This window comes from Cicer arietinum, chromosome 7 (assembly GCF_000331145.2).
Source record: "Cicer arietinum cultivar CDC Frontier isolate Library 1 chromosome 7, Cicar.CDCFrontier_v2.0, whole genome shotgun sequence".
Classification (NCBI taxonomy): domain Eukaryota; kingdom Viridiplantae; phylum Streptophyta; class Magnoliopsida; order Fabales; family Fabaceae; genus Cicer; species Cicer arietinum.
The window spans coordinates 60,328,462-60,345,077 of record NC_021166.2 but is presented as its reverse complement, the minus strand read 5'-3'; the positions used below and the strand labels follow the sequence as shown (position 1 = coordinate 60,345,077).

Genomic DNA, 16,616 nt, shown 5'->3' with positions numbered 1-16,616 from the left:
TAAAATATACTCAAATATTTATGTGTGAAAAGCTAAATATATTTTTGAATTTAGATTTATTTTAATACAAAGGAAAGATAAAATTTGTTGACTAATACAATTTAAAGTATATAGAAATGAGACTATTTATAATAATTTACAATTTCAAATATGCAATCTTTGTCTTTAATATTTTTAAAAATGTAATTGGTTTATTCAAATTTTTTATTTTCATTGAAGTGTTCATTTAGATAATATATTTGTTAAATAGTTATACATTTTTTTATAGTTAAAGTTGTACATTTAATTATAATATGTTCTTCATTTTGTATGATTTATCTTATTTTCAATTTTACATATTCACCACAATTCTTTTAATCTAAGCATGCATTAAATGATATTATGTACTTTGTGGTATATTAAAATATTTATTCATGAGTAGTAGTTTGTTAAAAACAATGTTAATAATAGTATTCAAAATATTGAAACAATTTTTCACATGTGCAAATATAAGTGATATGTACGGAAGGAACAATACAAAACAATTTTTTTTTATGGTTCCAATATAATGTTTTTTTATATAATAAAAATGTTAGTTACACAAAAAATATCAAGCCAGATGAAAATCCAATACAAAATGTAACTAAATTTTATAATTATGGTATTTTGAATGAAGAGCAGTTTCAATTACATTAACTATTTTTTTTTATTTAAATAGTTAGATGTGTAATAGAATATTTAAATAATTATTTGACATGATCAAGAAAGTTCAAGAGTGAATTAAAAAAAATTACAGACAAAAGAGTCTGTGAATGTCAAGACATAAATTTTCGAGTGAATAATGAAATGATTAAAAGCTAGTGAAATTATTACAAGTTATTCATTTTCAAATATTTAATATTTATTCATCTTTATGTTGTTTCGATTATAATTTGTGTTTTTTAATTATAAAAAGAAAAAAATGCTATGAGAGACACATTTAACATCATAGGAAAAAACTCATTTCCTAAATGGCAGTTACATATGATCTTCAAGAATAATTGACAAAAGAAAAAACAATATTATTGAAGTATATGTGAACTGAGAATATGGCACACAAATGAATGTAGTTTGGTTGCATTTCATTATATCTTTATCATTGGTAGGTGACTTGAACCAAATGTAAGAGAGTGGTTGAAAAACAGTGGAACTTGCATTGTGATGCTTTGAATATATTTGGTGGTTTGTTCTTTATTTTGTAAGTTATAGAAATGAAAGGTTTGATGATGAGTTATAAAATTCTTTAATTGTATCGATGAATTATTGACTGATAAATTTGAACTGAAACTGCAAAGTGTATGGAGTAATTGTACTTAATTGTGTTACATATTGGTGAAACTAAATAAAATGGAAGTAGAAGATAGAAAGAATATTGTGCTTTGGAAGGTGCCATAATTTTTGTGAGTTGACAAATATTGGAGTATGTGACATATATAAAGATGAATTGTCGCTAATAGAATTAAAGACTCTGGTTTAATATATTATAATAGATAATAGACGACACTCTAGAAAGTAGTCTATTTAGGTCCCAATTACTTTGTGAAAATAGTGTTTTTATTTTCTAAATTGCGTGTTCATTATACTTTGACGAGAGACTCTTGAAAATAGAGAGAAGATAAGATGTTAGTTAATTAATATGCATTTCTAGAAATAACGAAAATAGTTTTTGGACATTTTCATTGTTTTTAGAAATGTAGATAATTATTCAATTTAAATGTCTCTTCTCATTAATCAAAATAAAATTAACATAAATTTTAGAAAATAAAAATATAAAATATTTTCATAAAACTACAGAGTTGTGGGAGGAGCGTAGTTGATCAACATTTTTAAGCTATGAGGTGAATCTTGTCTTGAAGGACATATTTTATTTGATGACGAGGGAGGATCTATGTTATTGATACTTTTGTCAAAAAGTAAATGCATAATCTAAACATAGTAAGTGACTAGGTGAATTGAATTCCTAATGTTTACTTGTATGTCATATCGGACTAGCCAAATTTATTTGAGAACTTGAAATTTAGTTGTAAAATTGGTTGAAAAAAATCTCAACAAGTGGTTCTCTTACTTCAAATGATTGTATCAAGAAAAGAACTTTGTCCCTTGGTTGAGTTTTTTAACTACTTTAAAGAGCGATAAGTAAGATGATGAAAAATGTCTAGTAATTAAAAGTTAACTAAAGCATAAACGCAATAAATGTGAAGATAAAATGCAAATACAAGATATATATTTGATTGATTGATTCTAATAACAAAAAACAACGATATTTAAAGATTGAAGGATAATACCTAAATTCTTTCAACCACTTCTCCTTACCAAATAAAGATACGAAAATAATTAAATTGGTATAGAAGATCCCAATTGCTTGCAAAACTATATTACAAGTGGAGTGAACGTAGGAGGATTTAAAAGAGAGAGGCATAAACAATTTACAAGACGGCTTTAGTTGTAAGGTTTTGAAAAAGAAAGAAAACTTTGTTCAAAGTGCAATTAGTAAGATAGAGAAAGTCATTATTTAGAGTTAGCCAATGAATATGCCCACATTGATTCACAAAATTCAATGATTGGCCAGACTTCTTAGCATCACCAACCAAAGAATAGGCATCACAAAGTTCATCCAATGCACTAAAATCACCAACATATTCTTTGTCAAATGTGAACCTTGTTTTGTCCTATGCAAATCTTTACTTACCAAAGAGATATCCATGTGTGATGCATCCTTTGTCATGTGCACATCATCTTTTGCAACAAACGCATGACTAAGAGAAGGAAAACTAGCCATGGTCATGAAGGAAACCAAGCCCTAGGGGCAAAACCTTTGTGAAAATGCTATTTTTTTGTATCTCTAAATTGTGTCCATATTGTAATAATATAATGTAACTAGAAAATATTTTCACTCTTTCTTTTTAAATGTCGTTTTTCATAAAACTGTTGTTTTATTTATTTATTTATTTATTATTTTCGAATTTTAAAAATAGTATTGAATATTGTTTTCTCAAAATTGTTTATAAAAAATAGTAAAATTTAATACTATTAATATTATTAGTTAGTGTAAACAACCTTAAAACGACGGTTAAAAAAGAACGAAAGGAGTATTACATTAATTTAATGGAATAAAATTCATTTTTATAATTAAACATATATTGTTTATCCTATTTCATATTTCAATTATATAAAAAATAAAAAAATAATCTTTATCATTTTTAAAAATTTATTTGATTAATTCCTATATTAAATTTACATGACAGAAGTGACAACATTAAAAATTACTTACAAAATATAAATAGTCACTTGTTATTTTTTTATTTGAATGACGAGATGAAAGAAAGAAACAAAATGTATGAATCAAATCAAGGATTAATGGAAATATAAAACAAACATATATTATTTATATATATGAATAAAAAAAAGTATTCAAAGAAACAAATTAAATAAAAAGTGAAATATCAAACCACAAAAATATTTTTTTTTTAAACCATTGGCGGGACAGAGAGGGAAAACAAATTATCGAAAAGCAAAATCTCGAAATAAATGAAAATATAAAAAAAGAAAATAAAAGGGAAACAGTAAAAACAGAAGGCAAATACGGAAAAAAAAGAAGCAAAAGGAGAAAGAAAAATAATTAAATAAAAAGCGATGATTTTAGCATAAATCTATAACTGAATTAAGAAGAGACACGCCATTTCATTGATACGATGGAGAATGGTTCTTTTGTTGAAAAGGATAATTCTCAAGAAGCTATACATCATAACAAAATTTGCCAGGTAAATTTCATTATTAGTATATGATTTTATTTTATATTAAATAAATAGAGTATGTGACATGGTTCATTTGTGTACAATGAAGGGTGGTGGAGGAAATAACAAGATAACTTTGGTTATGTTGATTGATGTAATTGACAAAAATAATGGGCATGTAGATGGTGAAGGTGACCAAAGAGATGGAGCTACATTGTTTGGATTAGGACAGAGTCCAATTATTGACACAAATTTCTATGAATTCAAAGCTAGACCTCACAAGGTAAACATTATTCTATTTTTTTATTTTAAATATTAGAGTTTTGATTGTTTATGTTTAAGTCTAATGCTTTTAAATTAAGTAAATAATCACAACATCAATGTTTTTGTTATAATTTGAACTATGATTTTTGGCGTGATAAAAAAAATGAGTTAGATTAAGTCGACTGAATGCTGTTAATGTAATATAATAAATTATGATTTAAATTTTGAGTTAGAGAAGTGTTCACTTTTAATGCTCGTAGAAGCCTCATCTACGATTACGTCGAGTGAAAGATATTTGAAAAAAAAAAAAAAACTATGATGATAGTTTTATTAAATGATAGTTATTTTTACGACTTTATAACTCATAATTATCAAGCAATCAAGCATATATGTATTTTGTTTTTTGTTTAGAACTATTTTCTATAATTAAAATAAAAAGAGAAAATAAAACTTGAGGATACCCAGGAAAAAAGAAAGCGAGAAAGAGGGAAAAAAAGAAAAATACTACAAAAGAAGTTGTATGTGTTTTGATATTTTTACGTGAATAATGCTTGAATAGATATAACTTTTACAACTTTTTAATTCAAAATTGAATCAAACTACGTTAATCTAGTTATTTGTTAGTTTTAATTTCTTTTAACAATATTTATTCTTTAATTTAATATTTCTATTAACATTTCAAATGTTTTCAATATAAACAATCAATATTAAATATGTATAGTTACTTGCTGTATATTATATGTTATGTTTTATTTTATTTTTGACGTTTATCATAACTTTATAATATTTATAATTATAATTTAAATCAATTTAAAATCGATTCAATTTAAACTATATTAATTTAGATCAGTCTAAACTTTTTAAAGCTGTTTTTATAATCGAACCACAAGTATTTTTAATCTTGGAATTATATGGTTTTTTCGCCTCATTATAAATGATCCAAATGCTTTGCAAGAACCTACTTATAAATATTAATGAGTATTACAAACACCTAATTCTTGTAGTTTTTTTTTTCCTTTTAAACTTAGAAATATGATTATGACAATCATGAACTGCAAAACCATTTTTGCTCCAAATCCCTGCTAAGCAAAATTTGAATTACCAATTTGCTCTACAGAGATTTGATAAACAATTATAGTTTTATCATTTGTCATTGTCTATGAACCACTACTAAAGACTTCATTAATAATGTTATTTGGAGAATCCATCTTACATATTATAAATTACAAAATATACTCTTTGAACTTAATTGAATTACAAAACTAAAAATGAAGATTTCTTTAACTATCCAGTCAACAAATATAATGATAAAATAATTGTATTTAATATAATTTATTCTCATTTATAACAAAAATGATTTAGCATACATAGTAATACTATAATATAGTGTCAAATTATTTATTTAATTTACTGATTAATTAATTAAATTTAATACTATTTAGTTTCAAATATGGAAAGTGGCATCCAATAATGAAAAAAATTAAATGAACAATTTTAAATAAATCATGTATATTACTAATTAAATATGCATGATATTTTTTGCTAGTCAACGATAGAAAATTATTAACAAATAAAACTTAGAAAATACTAGCACAAATAAAATAAAAAATCACAAAACACAAAAATAAAACTAGCATCTGATAATACTATCCCTAACTCCAAGAAAATTTTAAGATGAAGTTAATTTGCATATGTTCACCGCGTAAAATTATTTGACACATAATTTTATAATATTTCTGAATGATATTTAATATATATATTTGTCTTGATATTTAATATGTATATTTGTGTATATATATATATATATATTAAAAATAATGTTATAATATTTCTGAATGATATTTAATATATATATTTGTCTTGATAAATTAATTTTTAACTTTTATAAATAAGGCAGAGGTTGCAGTATAAATGAGTAGTTGACTTTGGGCCATGCATGGTATTGGTTTCACACACGAAAGAAACAAATATATTGTTATCAGCAAATAAAATATATTTCATACCATAGCTTTTAAAATATTTTAATTTTAAAAGATATTAAAAAATAAAAATAATTATTAATTAAAGTGGCATTAATAATTTTTCTTTTGTGGTCGCATTAATAATCATTTTATAATTACATTTAAAGAGATTTGAATTTATTATTTATGATTACAAGGTCAATCTTAATATTGACATAACAAACATTTTAATTTTATATTTGAAAATAAAAAAATGAAAATGCAAATTGAAGTTGCATTTAGATATTCTACGATTATATATTAAATGAAAATTTAAATGCAATTGCAAATTTAATTAATTATCCATCATGAAAGAGAACCATTCATATGTATACATAATTATTATATAAATTAAATAATAATAGTAAAGTACTCCTATTGTGCTCTTTCATCCATAAATACATAAGAGAACAAAATAAGTATTATTTTTTTTAAATTCTCTTTCTCTTTCTTCCTCCACATATTCAATGTCTTTAAAAAATTGTAATAAATTAAATGCAAAAGAAAATGTTTTAAGTAAAGTTAAATAATAATTACTATTTTTTCTATTATCGAGATATATTGCGGTTAGTATTATTATACGAAGATAAATATAAATTTATTTATAAATTTTTAATAATTTTAAAGTCTTCTTTTTTTAGATTGAAATTTTATTTGTTAAAAATAAATAGTATATTCACTCAAAAAAAAATTATCTCCTCTCAAATTCACTGAATCATTTGTTAACCAATTTATAGCAAAAATATATATATTGTTTTTTAAATTTACTCTCTTCTAATTTCAAATATAAAAGAAAATGAGTTAATATTTAAATTTTGAATTAAATATATTAATTTTTTTGACTAAGCTTTTTTTCATAGTCTAGAGGAAGTGTATCTCTAATTAATATTATAAAAATACTAATCAAACTTTAGAATAGTAAAATTTTGTAATAAAAAATTGCTTTTATTTCCTTTTTTATAGTGTGACTATTAATATTATATGTATTACTTTTGTATTAGTAATAAATGACAAATATATCTAAAAGACATTTGATTAAAAATATTATTCCCTCTTTCATTTATATATTATAAAAGATATTTGTTTAAATTGACATTATGAATTCTATTTTTTAGGTAATATGATTTATTTTTTCTGTAGAAAATGTACTCACAAAAATTATATATATTCATTTTATATTATCAATATTATATATAAATATAAATGTTATGTTTGTCTATTTTTTGTGATAAATATAAATGTTATGTTTGGATTTATATATATAAAAGAGAGAAAAAACAAAAACACACCCCAAAAACCAAACACACATTTATAATTTTTTTATAATTTAACGATATAAAAACTCTTTATGTATAAAAGTTAAATCTAAATAAAATAATAAAATAAAAATAAATAATGTTAACATATTATAAAAAAAAACACACATTAAATAATTTAAAAGTAAAATATATTTTTTTAAGTTTTTTTAAAACTTTAAAAAATTAGAATACACAATTTCCAAAACAATTTGTTTACTTTTAATTCGTTAGGACAAATAGGAGTATTATTATTTGAAGAAAAAAAAAACGCAACAAGACGAGAACATAGAGCGAAAAAATTAGCCAAAGAGAAAGAGCTTTAAATTAAATTAAACAGAGTTTCATAGATTCATTCCTTTACAAACAAACACAACTCAGCTTCACACTCACTCCACAACACACACACTTTTTTTTTCTCTCTCGGAGAATACGATAATGATGATTCCGTTCTAACGTTGTTGTTGTGTCTGTGTATTTTTAACCTTTCATCTTCTTCTTGTTTTTTTTTTTTGGTACTGATAATGAAGGGTGAAGAAGAGATGAACAAAACAACCTCAGAAGCTCCGAACAATGTTCCTGTTGTCGATTTTGTTGCTGAAGAGCGTGAAAATGGTGGTGATGGTAAGAAAGATGGTTCTTTTGCTGAAAAGGAGAATACCCAGTTGGAAAAAGGGGAAGATGAGGGAACCCAATTGGAAGATTCTGTTGCTGAAGAAGAACAAGAACAAGATGAATCAGATGGTCAACAACAACAAGAAGAAGGAAATGAGGTTATACTTGTTGGAGTTAAAGGTGGTCCTTCTCTTGGTGATGGTTACTTTGAAGTTGAAGCTATTCGTCGTAAGAGAATCCGCAAGGTCAACTTTATATTCTTTTTTATTTTTTATTTTTTTTATTTTATTTTTTTTGTCTTAAGAGTTAGTGTTGTCAATTTGTGGAATTTGAACCTATGGTTATTGCTCTGTCATACTAAATAAAGTGTTGTCAAATTGCCACTATTGTGGCGCTACAGCAATGTAGTGTAACGGAATTTGAAGAAACCGCTATTATCTGTGACATGCAGTACAAAGTGTTCTCAAATAGCTGCTATTGTGGCGCTAAATTGAACAAATTGTTATTTTCCGCGATCCATAATTGACAATACTGCATAGGGTTTGATGATCATTTTATTTTGTCTAATTTCTGCTTTTGCATGACTATGTGTTTTGTTGTTGTTTTTGGTGGCAATTTTACAGGGTAAAGTGGAGTACTTTGTAAAATGGTGAGTACCCCTTTTTGTTTTGTTCTTATTGTTTAGATGGATTGAGATTTTATTGTCTTAACTCTGCGGTTCTTAGAGAAAGGGGTCATAGTAATTCAGAGTCTGATCGGGAGTTAAGTAAAACCTGACAAAAAATTGTTTCGACCAGAGTTTGAACTTGGATACTCCCGATTGATTCGTCATTTGATGAAGCTCATTAACTGTTTGGCCCTAATTACTTGGCTAAGATGCTGCATTGAGATAAAACTGAAGGGAAAAGTGCTAACTGTGATATTTTTTAATAATATTTTATATATTTGTTTACTTTTTATCATTGAAGGTTGGGATGGGATGAGTCAGAAAACACTTGGGAGCCTCCAGGAAATTTAGTTGGTGTTCCTGATGTTGTTGATGCTTTTGAGGAGAGGTATTTCCTTGTTCTTATGTATGATGTTCACGTTTTGTTTTATATTGTGTTAAATTATGAGTAAGGATGAAATACATATTCCAAATTTACGTTTTATATTTGTGTAGTGTTTGCTATGATTATTAATGAAATGTGTATAACACTTATGTCAACAAAGACTTTGATTATCAGAAACTGGATAGACTTAGTCATAACTTCATAAGCACTTATGAGATTGCTCGAGAGAGCTTATATGAAAACAACTTATAGCATGTTGTTTTCAGCTATAACTTACGAAAACAGCTTATAGCTTATACAAAAACATCTTATAGCTTATATGAAAACTATTTGACTTTATTTTATCTTTTATTTTATAAATAGATTTTACATAAACACTTTTATGGTAGGTGCTTGTGCTAGAAGTGCTTAATGAATTGATTTTTATTATAACTTGTTTCCTTACAAATATTTGTTTGTTCATTGTTTTGAAAGCTTCAAATCATCCAAGAGTAGGAAGCGCAAACGCAAGCATGTGGTTCAGCATGCTCAACTCAAGAGGAGGGTGGAACGTTCTGCCACTCCTTACAGCCTTAGATGCTTAAAAACTGGCAAACCTACCAATCATTTAAAGCCTGCCCCTGTCAGTGAACCTAGTAATCCTGTTATTCCCAATACTCCCGCGTTTCCTCGGACAGTGCTGTTTGCTGATGAAGTAGAAAATAATGACGATGGAAGCTATCTTGGAAAAGCAAATCATGCTAATGATAATTGGCTCGTGGTTGCTCCTCAAGAGTTTAATGAAAATAATGAGTATGATCCTAAGCTTAGTGAACTTAAAGTTACGGCATTGAATGGAAATGATGCAGACAACCTTGCAATACAGTTTCAAGAAGCTATGGTTTCTCCAGAAAAGGATAGTCAAATGAATGATCAACCAAATGTGGCTGGCACAGAACCGGTTGAAATTGGCCCCGGCAAGCCAGTAGGAAAACGGAGAAAATCTATTCTGACGAAGAGGTTCAGGACACATTCAGGACACATACCAAATGTTGATGCATCTGCGCCTGCACAAACAGAGGTTACTGATGATGCAGATCGGGCTACCTATAATGCGGCTCTTGTTTATAATGCAATACCGGATCCTGTTAAACCTGCCCGCGAAATTGTGAAGATTATAAGGCCAATAGGCTTTTCACCTGCAGTAGCCAACGCCTTGGAGCAGCGAGATGTTTTGGTGAGCTTCATAGCTATGAGGTCAGTTACTCAACTTAACAGTAATTTTTTATTTTGCTATACTTTTGACCAAAATTTTACACCTGCATTGGTTTTCATTATAAATGCTTGCTTAGATAAATACTAACTTTTTTCACATTTTTAAGGTAAATCTTTTTCTGTGATTTCGACTTTCAGTATAGAAATGGAAGAATGGTAGTTTTGAATACATATTTTAATTTTGTGAATACTTGTGGCTTATAAACTTTTTGAATGTTTTCACTTAAAGCATCTATGAAATTTTATCCATTGCACCTCTTTCATGAAATGAGGTATATTATTTTTTTATCTTACAACATTTTTCTTGACATATAGCTTATCAATCTGGTTTAACTTTATAGGTCTGATGGATCAGAAGTTATAGTCGATAATCGATTTCTCAAGGCAAAATATCCGACTGTGGTAATCACCATATCAACTTTGCATGGCTTCATAGACTTATTAATCTTATTATTTCAAAATGTTTCTAAGCTCTTTTTTCATTTTTTACATGAAGCTCATGTATTTTCGTTTGTTTCAGTTGATTAATTTCTATGAGAAGCATCTGCGCTACAGTCCGAGATCATCGTGATGGAACAGATTATAGGAGAGGGCTTCTTCATGTGTGTAGCTAGATTTTGATGTATTCCTTAGCTATGTTGTTGTAGATGCTGGAGATAGTAAAGGGTAATTAAGGAAAGATTTGTTTGTTAGTGATATATAGGTATGATGACTATTTAAACATTCTAGTGGTTTGTGGCTACATTTTGTGATGCATGCTGATGAATTGGAGACAGCACAAAGAACTTGATATTTTCAGTTGGAGGCGATCTTTTATTTCTTTCGGTAGAATTGGTCAAGAACAAAACCCTCTTTTGGTTTAATTTCAACATTTATGGAACTTCTTATTTATTTGTGAACAATTTGTATTTGCATGCCATGTTTTTTTAGTACTGATTGGTTGATTTACTTGATAATCATGATATAAAGGAAAATACAATAGTTGTTCATAATTGAGATGCATGGTAAATCTCAATGAAATGCCATTTATTACCCGGTTCTCTCGGTGCATGTTTGGATTGACGTTGGGTTTGACAGAATTACAGAGTTTGTGCTATTGTGATTTTGGACAAAAACTACACTTTTGAACAATTAAATCGCATTGTCTTAGCATGAAAGTGTTTGGTTGGAAAGAAGGGCTTTTTTCTTAATGTTTAGTTTTAGAGTTTTGGTGTTTAAAAGTTTTTTTTAGTTCCCTAAGTCTAGATGACTCAAGTAAGTTTTCTTGGTAGGGGTAGTTTTTTTTCTAATGTTTAATTTTTTATTTTATTTACAAGATTCATATTTGTAATTTTGTGTAAAGAGAAATTAGGTTTGTATTTTCATCTTAAGGAGTGTTGGCTGTCAAAGAAGGAATGTTGTGGTTACAACTACAAAATGTTTTGATCAACTTAGCTTCTACATCCCCTAGTTTTATAAACTAAACCCAAAGCCAATTAATGTTTAGGCCAAATTCAACTAAATTAGTGGGTTGATTCAATGTGTACAAGTTTTGAATTCATCAATCTAAACCTGTATTTTAATAAAAATAACACATTTAAATTGGATTCTAACAAACATTGAAAGCTTTCAAGAACTTTAAAGAAAACAAAGAAGCTCATGTTGATTAATTTGAGTGTCCATCTTTATGTTTGATTGCTAGGATTAATGTTGAACTAGATCAATTCTATTTTAATACATTTATATCTAATTCTAAATTCTTTAGTTAATTGGAATTATTCACTTTAATTAGTTGACTAGCTCATCTAACTCATTTTCTCAACTACCTACCACAATTTTCAGTTGATGTTCCTATGTTAGTTAACTCTTTTCAACAAATATTTAACAAATGGAAAGAAATTTGGAACATGAGTTCCATGCAGTTAGTAGAAACCCACAATCACGCACTTGGACATAAAGAATTGACTGATCTTGATCGAATGATTTATATTCAAGTTTATTATTTAAAATTACAAAATAAAAAATAAATTTTGTATTTTTTCAAACTGTTCGATCTTATTTATGATATGTTGACTGTTTGTTATGCTAATTTCAAGAAATATGTGTTAAACTACTTAAATACTTAGTAAATTTTATACTATTATAAATTTATGTCTCTACAAAATCATAATTTTTTGACTCAATTTATTTATTTAAAAAAAAAATAGGTATTTAGACGTTGGGATAGTTGAACCAATTAGAAATATTCTACCAAATAAAGAATTTATTATAAAGTCACCATTCCTATATATCTACAACAACAATAAATCACCCGACAAATCAATTCCCTTATATAAATTGGATTGCTTCTTTGAACATAGTAATCATAATAACACAATAGTGAAAACATGGAAGGCCCATCACCATTGTTGCCATCTCTATTCTTGGTAGTGTTTGGAATGGTAATCTATGGATCTAGCATGGTATCCATGTTTGACATGTCAATATCTTTCTATCAAATGGCATCTGAAGCTGAAGAGAAAAGTTACACAACTTTAATCCTTGTGCTTCTTGTTCTTTTAGTTTTTGTGCTTATTTACTTCCCTTATTCATTTCCCTTCTTTTCCAAGTCATCTTATAGTACAAAACCTCATGATTATGATGAATCTGGATTTGGCTTGGGAACATTGCTCTTAGTTTTGCTCTTCATTCTTTTGTATAATCTCTTATAAAAATAATGAGACCATACTTAAGGTTTCAAACTATAAGGCCTCTTATTCATGTTGTTGTTGTAAATACGATTACAAAAAATATAAATATAAGTAAACAATGAACAAATGTGTATGTCGGTTAACATGACCTCGTCAATGCAAACCAAATTGTTCCAATTATCACATCTAAACACATTCTTAAAGTAAAAAACACATATACAAATATATAAATAAAATTGAAAGAGAAAATAGCGACTAATTTTTTTTTGTCCAAATATTTTTATTTAAAGTTGTGTTTATGTAAGACTTATTCAATTTGTATAATATATTTATATTTATATATTATATTTAAATTAAACTTGGTCTAAGTTGAGTTACTTGATTTCATAAATATTGAATTTTTATTTATTCAATCGTATATGATTGTCATTATAAGTATATAAAGTTTCGTATAAATGTAGTAAAATTTGTAGCTATATGATATAAGAAGTTTTCTTTTGGTAATTTGCAATTATTTTTTCACTTAGTCACTCAAATGTGGTCTAGGAGCATATTTTCACTATGCGAAAAATATGATTTTACATGGCTTTTTTTTAATCCATTTACAGCGTTTTTTCAAAAAAAAAAAGGTTGTGGAATCGAACGCTGTAAAAGATACAACAGCGCTTTAAAAAAGCGCTATAAAATATGTAGATATAACGCGCGCTTGTTATGCACCTTTTACAGCGCTTTTGTGAAAAAGCACTGTAAAATGCGCGCACATAATATGTATTATAGGTGCACATTTTACAACGTTTTTTTGAACAAGCGCTGTAAAATGCACACCCATAATTACCCAATATATGCATTATAGGTGCACATTTTACAACGCTTTTGTGAAAAAACGCCGTAAAAGGCGCACCCAATATATGAATTATGAGTGTGCATTTTACAGCGCTTTTTCAAAAAAGTGCTGTAAAATGTGCAATTTTTTTTTAATTGTTGTAAATTAAATTTTTGAAAAGTGCTTTTTAGCTTTTTATGGCATTTTTTATAGAAAGCAATGTCTTTTAGCTTTTTATCCAAAATTATTTTGATCCATAATCAGTTCATAATCAGTTCACACAACAACAAAACATATATTCAAATACCATAAGCAGTTCACACAATCAGTAGACAAAAAACAGAACTCTGTAACTTAATTAACATATATGTAACTATGTAACTCTGTAATTTACAACCTAATTAACTACATTCAGATACATATATATAACCTAATTTACAACATAATTAACTACATATACATTGAACCTAATTAACTACATATTCATATACATGTTCATATATTGTGTCCTATGATCATATACATATAATAACTATTAGAATATACAGAATATGCACTAGCTACCATATAATATTCAGATCCCTTGCCCATAACATGCTATTTCCCAGAAAATCAAATAATTTTCATTTCAAGCACATATTGACACCATTCTTCCTTTAATTCCATTAGATCTTCCTCAGAATATGATGGACTGGAATTGTCAAAGTACTGCAATATAAAAATTGAACATATTAAGTTAGTATCAAATATATAGATAATTTATATATGAAAATCATATAATGAAAATACCGTACCGTTTCTGGGATAATAGTTTTATTCTTGTCAACAATCTCCTTCATGAATCGCAATACGTAGTATCCACAGTCGATGTTGTTTGTTTGACGAGTGCACTGTAAAATAAAACATATAAGTCAATAAAATATTTGTGCATTAATCGTAAAGGCATATATTTGTAAATAAAAATTTAAAAGCATATATTTCAAACCTTTATTGGGATCCATGTGATATTATTAGACTTTTGCTTCGACACTGTAGCACCTCTTTGAGATCGAAAAACTTGTAAGGCACTATCGAATGAATAAATGTGATTATTATAGCATTAACAAACACATTATTTATATACATATGTAAGAAATAAATGAATATTACTTACGTGTCGAACATAGTCTTTATTTCAGAGTGATTGTTGTAATTGTCATGCAATGGATCCAAATAGTATATAACTTCAGAGACCGCATTGATTGCAAATAGCACCCAATGTGCCCTACAACAACAAAAATTTGGTTAAGCAATTTTGTTTATACACAACTAATAAATTAAAATCTCATCAATTAAAAAAGATATAAATAAATAATATATAATTACGTACCCTGAATTATATGGTGTGAGGAACAATTTATCATTTTCTATATTTCCTAATAACATATCTACAATGTAATTCTTTACATTTACTGGATCGAGTTTGCACATCGACAGCTTATGCGGAGACAAGAATGAGTATTTATTTGATAATTTGTGCGTGCACACAACCTTCTCATACAAAAACCTTCAATGAAAATTTTAAACTAGATTAATTACCAATACATTTAATTAATTACCAATAAATGCAATTAAAAGTTTATTTTACCTTATGTACAAGCTCATGACAGTAGCACTAAGCTCCTTATGGTTGAGAAGTTCGTAAATGTGCTCCTTTTCGAGAAATTCATCATACTCATCTCCGAATATAGCTTTATTCATGGGTATGATGCGCGAATCGTCGTTGTTGCCCATGTTCCGTTTTACTTGGATGTCAAGACACGCCCGTAATTAGCAAGGCATGGCTGACTTATTTTAGGAGCAGCAGCAGCAGCGACTGATTTTCCCCGATCTAGTGTTCTTGCTGCAACTTTGGCAGCTTTATTATCCTCTAGCCTTTGTAGTTTGCAAGCTCTATTAGCCTCCAATTTTTGAGGTTTGATGGCTTTTTTTGGCTGTACGGGTGGTTTATTTAATTGGATCTACAAAAATGAGGTTAAATGTTAGTTTATTGAATCTGAAAAAATGACAAACCTTTGCGGGAGATGTATTTGATTCGTTTCTGGGAATCTTTTTATCATTCCCTTTAGGCTTTTTCAGCATCTAAATATAAATGTGAAATTAAAGTTAGGAGCGGAAAAAAATCATCAATTAAATATACATATCAATTAAACATATATTTCAATTAATTAAATATACCTTATCGAGGGCAACAAGATGTGTAGGCCATGCCGCGTAACTTCCAATAGCTTCGCCTAATAACTGCATATCTCCATCGTTGTCCGGTATTGGCAACGGTGCTGTTGGTTCGAAAGCAACAATAGGTGATACTTTGACATGACCCGCAAGGATCGGAGTATTGTGCAATACTTCTCCCGAAGTATTGTACAATTTTCCTTTTCCCACCTTCCGATGAGTAGGTGAGGACAAGTATATCACGCATGGAGTGACACCCTAAATCAATAGTTAAAACATAAGTACGGTTAATAAATAAGTTTGTTTAATACATAAGTAAGTAATTAATTACCTCGTGAATACTTTTGAGACCGACGTTGCAACTCGCGGTTTCACTCTCCATTTGTATTTCATGTTGGAGCTGATCCGGGAGTTGCTTGTCTTTGTTCGTATTCACCAAAAGTGCCACTTGCTCTGTAAGGATTTTGAGCTTCTCTAATACTTCCTCATTGGAAGGTTTTTGGCGCTTCTCTTGAGAAAAATAGCTTTTGGGAGACGCCAAATCCTTTCCCCCTAACCCGACCGGAATACTCAGGGACATTAAACACTTTACCTAAAATGTCCCTGCAACTATCCTTGTTGCCCTCTTGATTTTCAGAACTTTGTTCGATAGTCTCCTAAAATACATGTAGGATTAAA

The 16,616-nt window shown here is 27.8% G+C and overlaps 1 protein-coding gene across 1 annotated transcript; it reads left to right on the top strand.

Annotated features, from left to right (window-relative positions):
- Window positions 1-7,663: 7,663 nt before the first annotated feature.
- On the top strand, window positions 7,664-11,151 carry LOC101501646 (chromo domain-containing protein LHP1-like). The gene is made up of 6 exons (XM_004510140.4): window positions 7,664-8,171; window positions 8,550-8,575; window positions 8,895-8,981; window positions 9,453-10,214; window positions 10,574-10,634; window positions 10,753-11,151. The coding sequence occupies exons 1-6, from the start codon at window positions 7,836-7,838 to the stop codon at window positions 10,801-10,803; spliced, it is 1,323 nt and encodes a 440-aa protein (XP_004510197.1). The 5' UTR covers window positions 7,664-7,835; the 3' UTR covers window positions 10,804-11,151.
- The last annotated feature ends 5,465 nt before the right edge of the window (window positions 11,152-16,616 follow it).

Excerpts from the sequence above, each read along its gene's own strand:
- LOC101501646 (XM_004510140.4), top strand. The coding sequence starts at position 7,836 with ATGAAGGGTGAAGAAGAGATGAACAAAACAACCTCAGAAGCTCCGAAC. Across the intron at positions 8,982-9,452 it reads GTTGATGCTTTTGAGGAGAG|CTTCAAATCATCCAAGAGTA; the intron begins GTATTTCCTTGT and ends TTGTTTTGAAAG. Across the intron at positions 10,635-10,752 it reads AGGCAAAATATCCGACTGTG|TTGATTAATTTCTATGAGAA; the intron begins GTAATCACCATA and ends CGTTTGTTTCAG.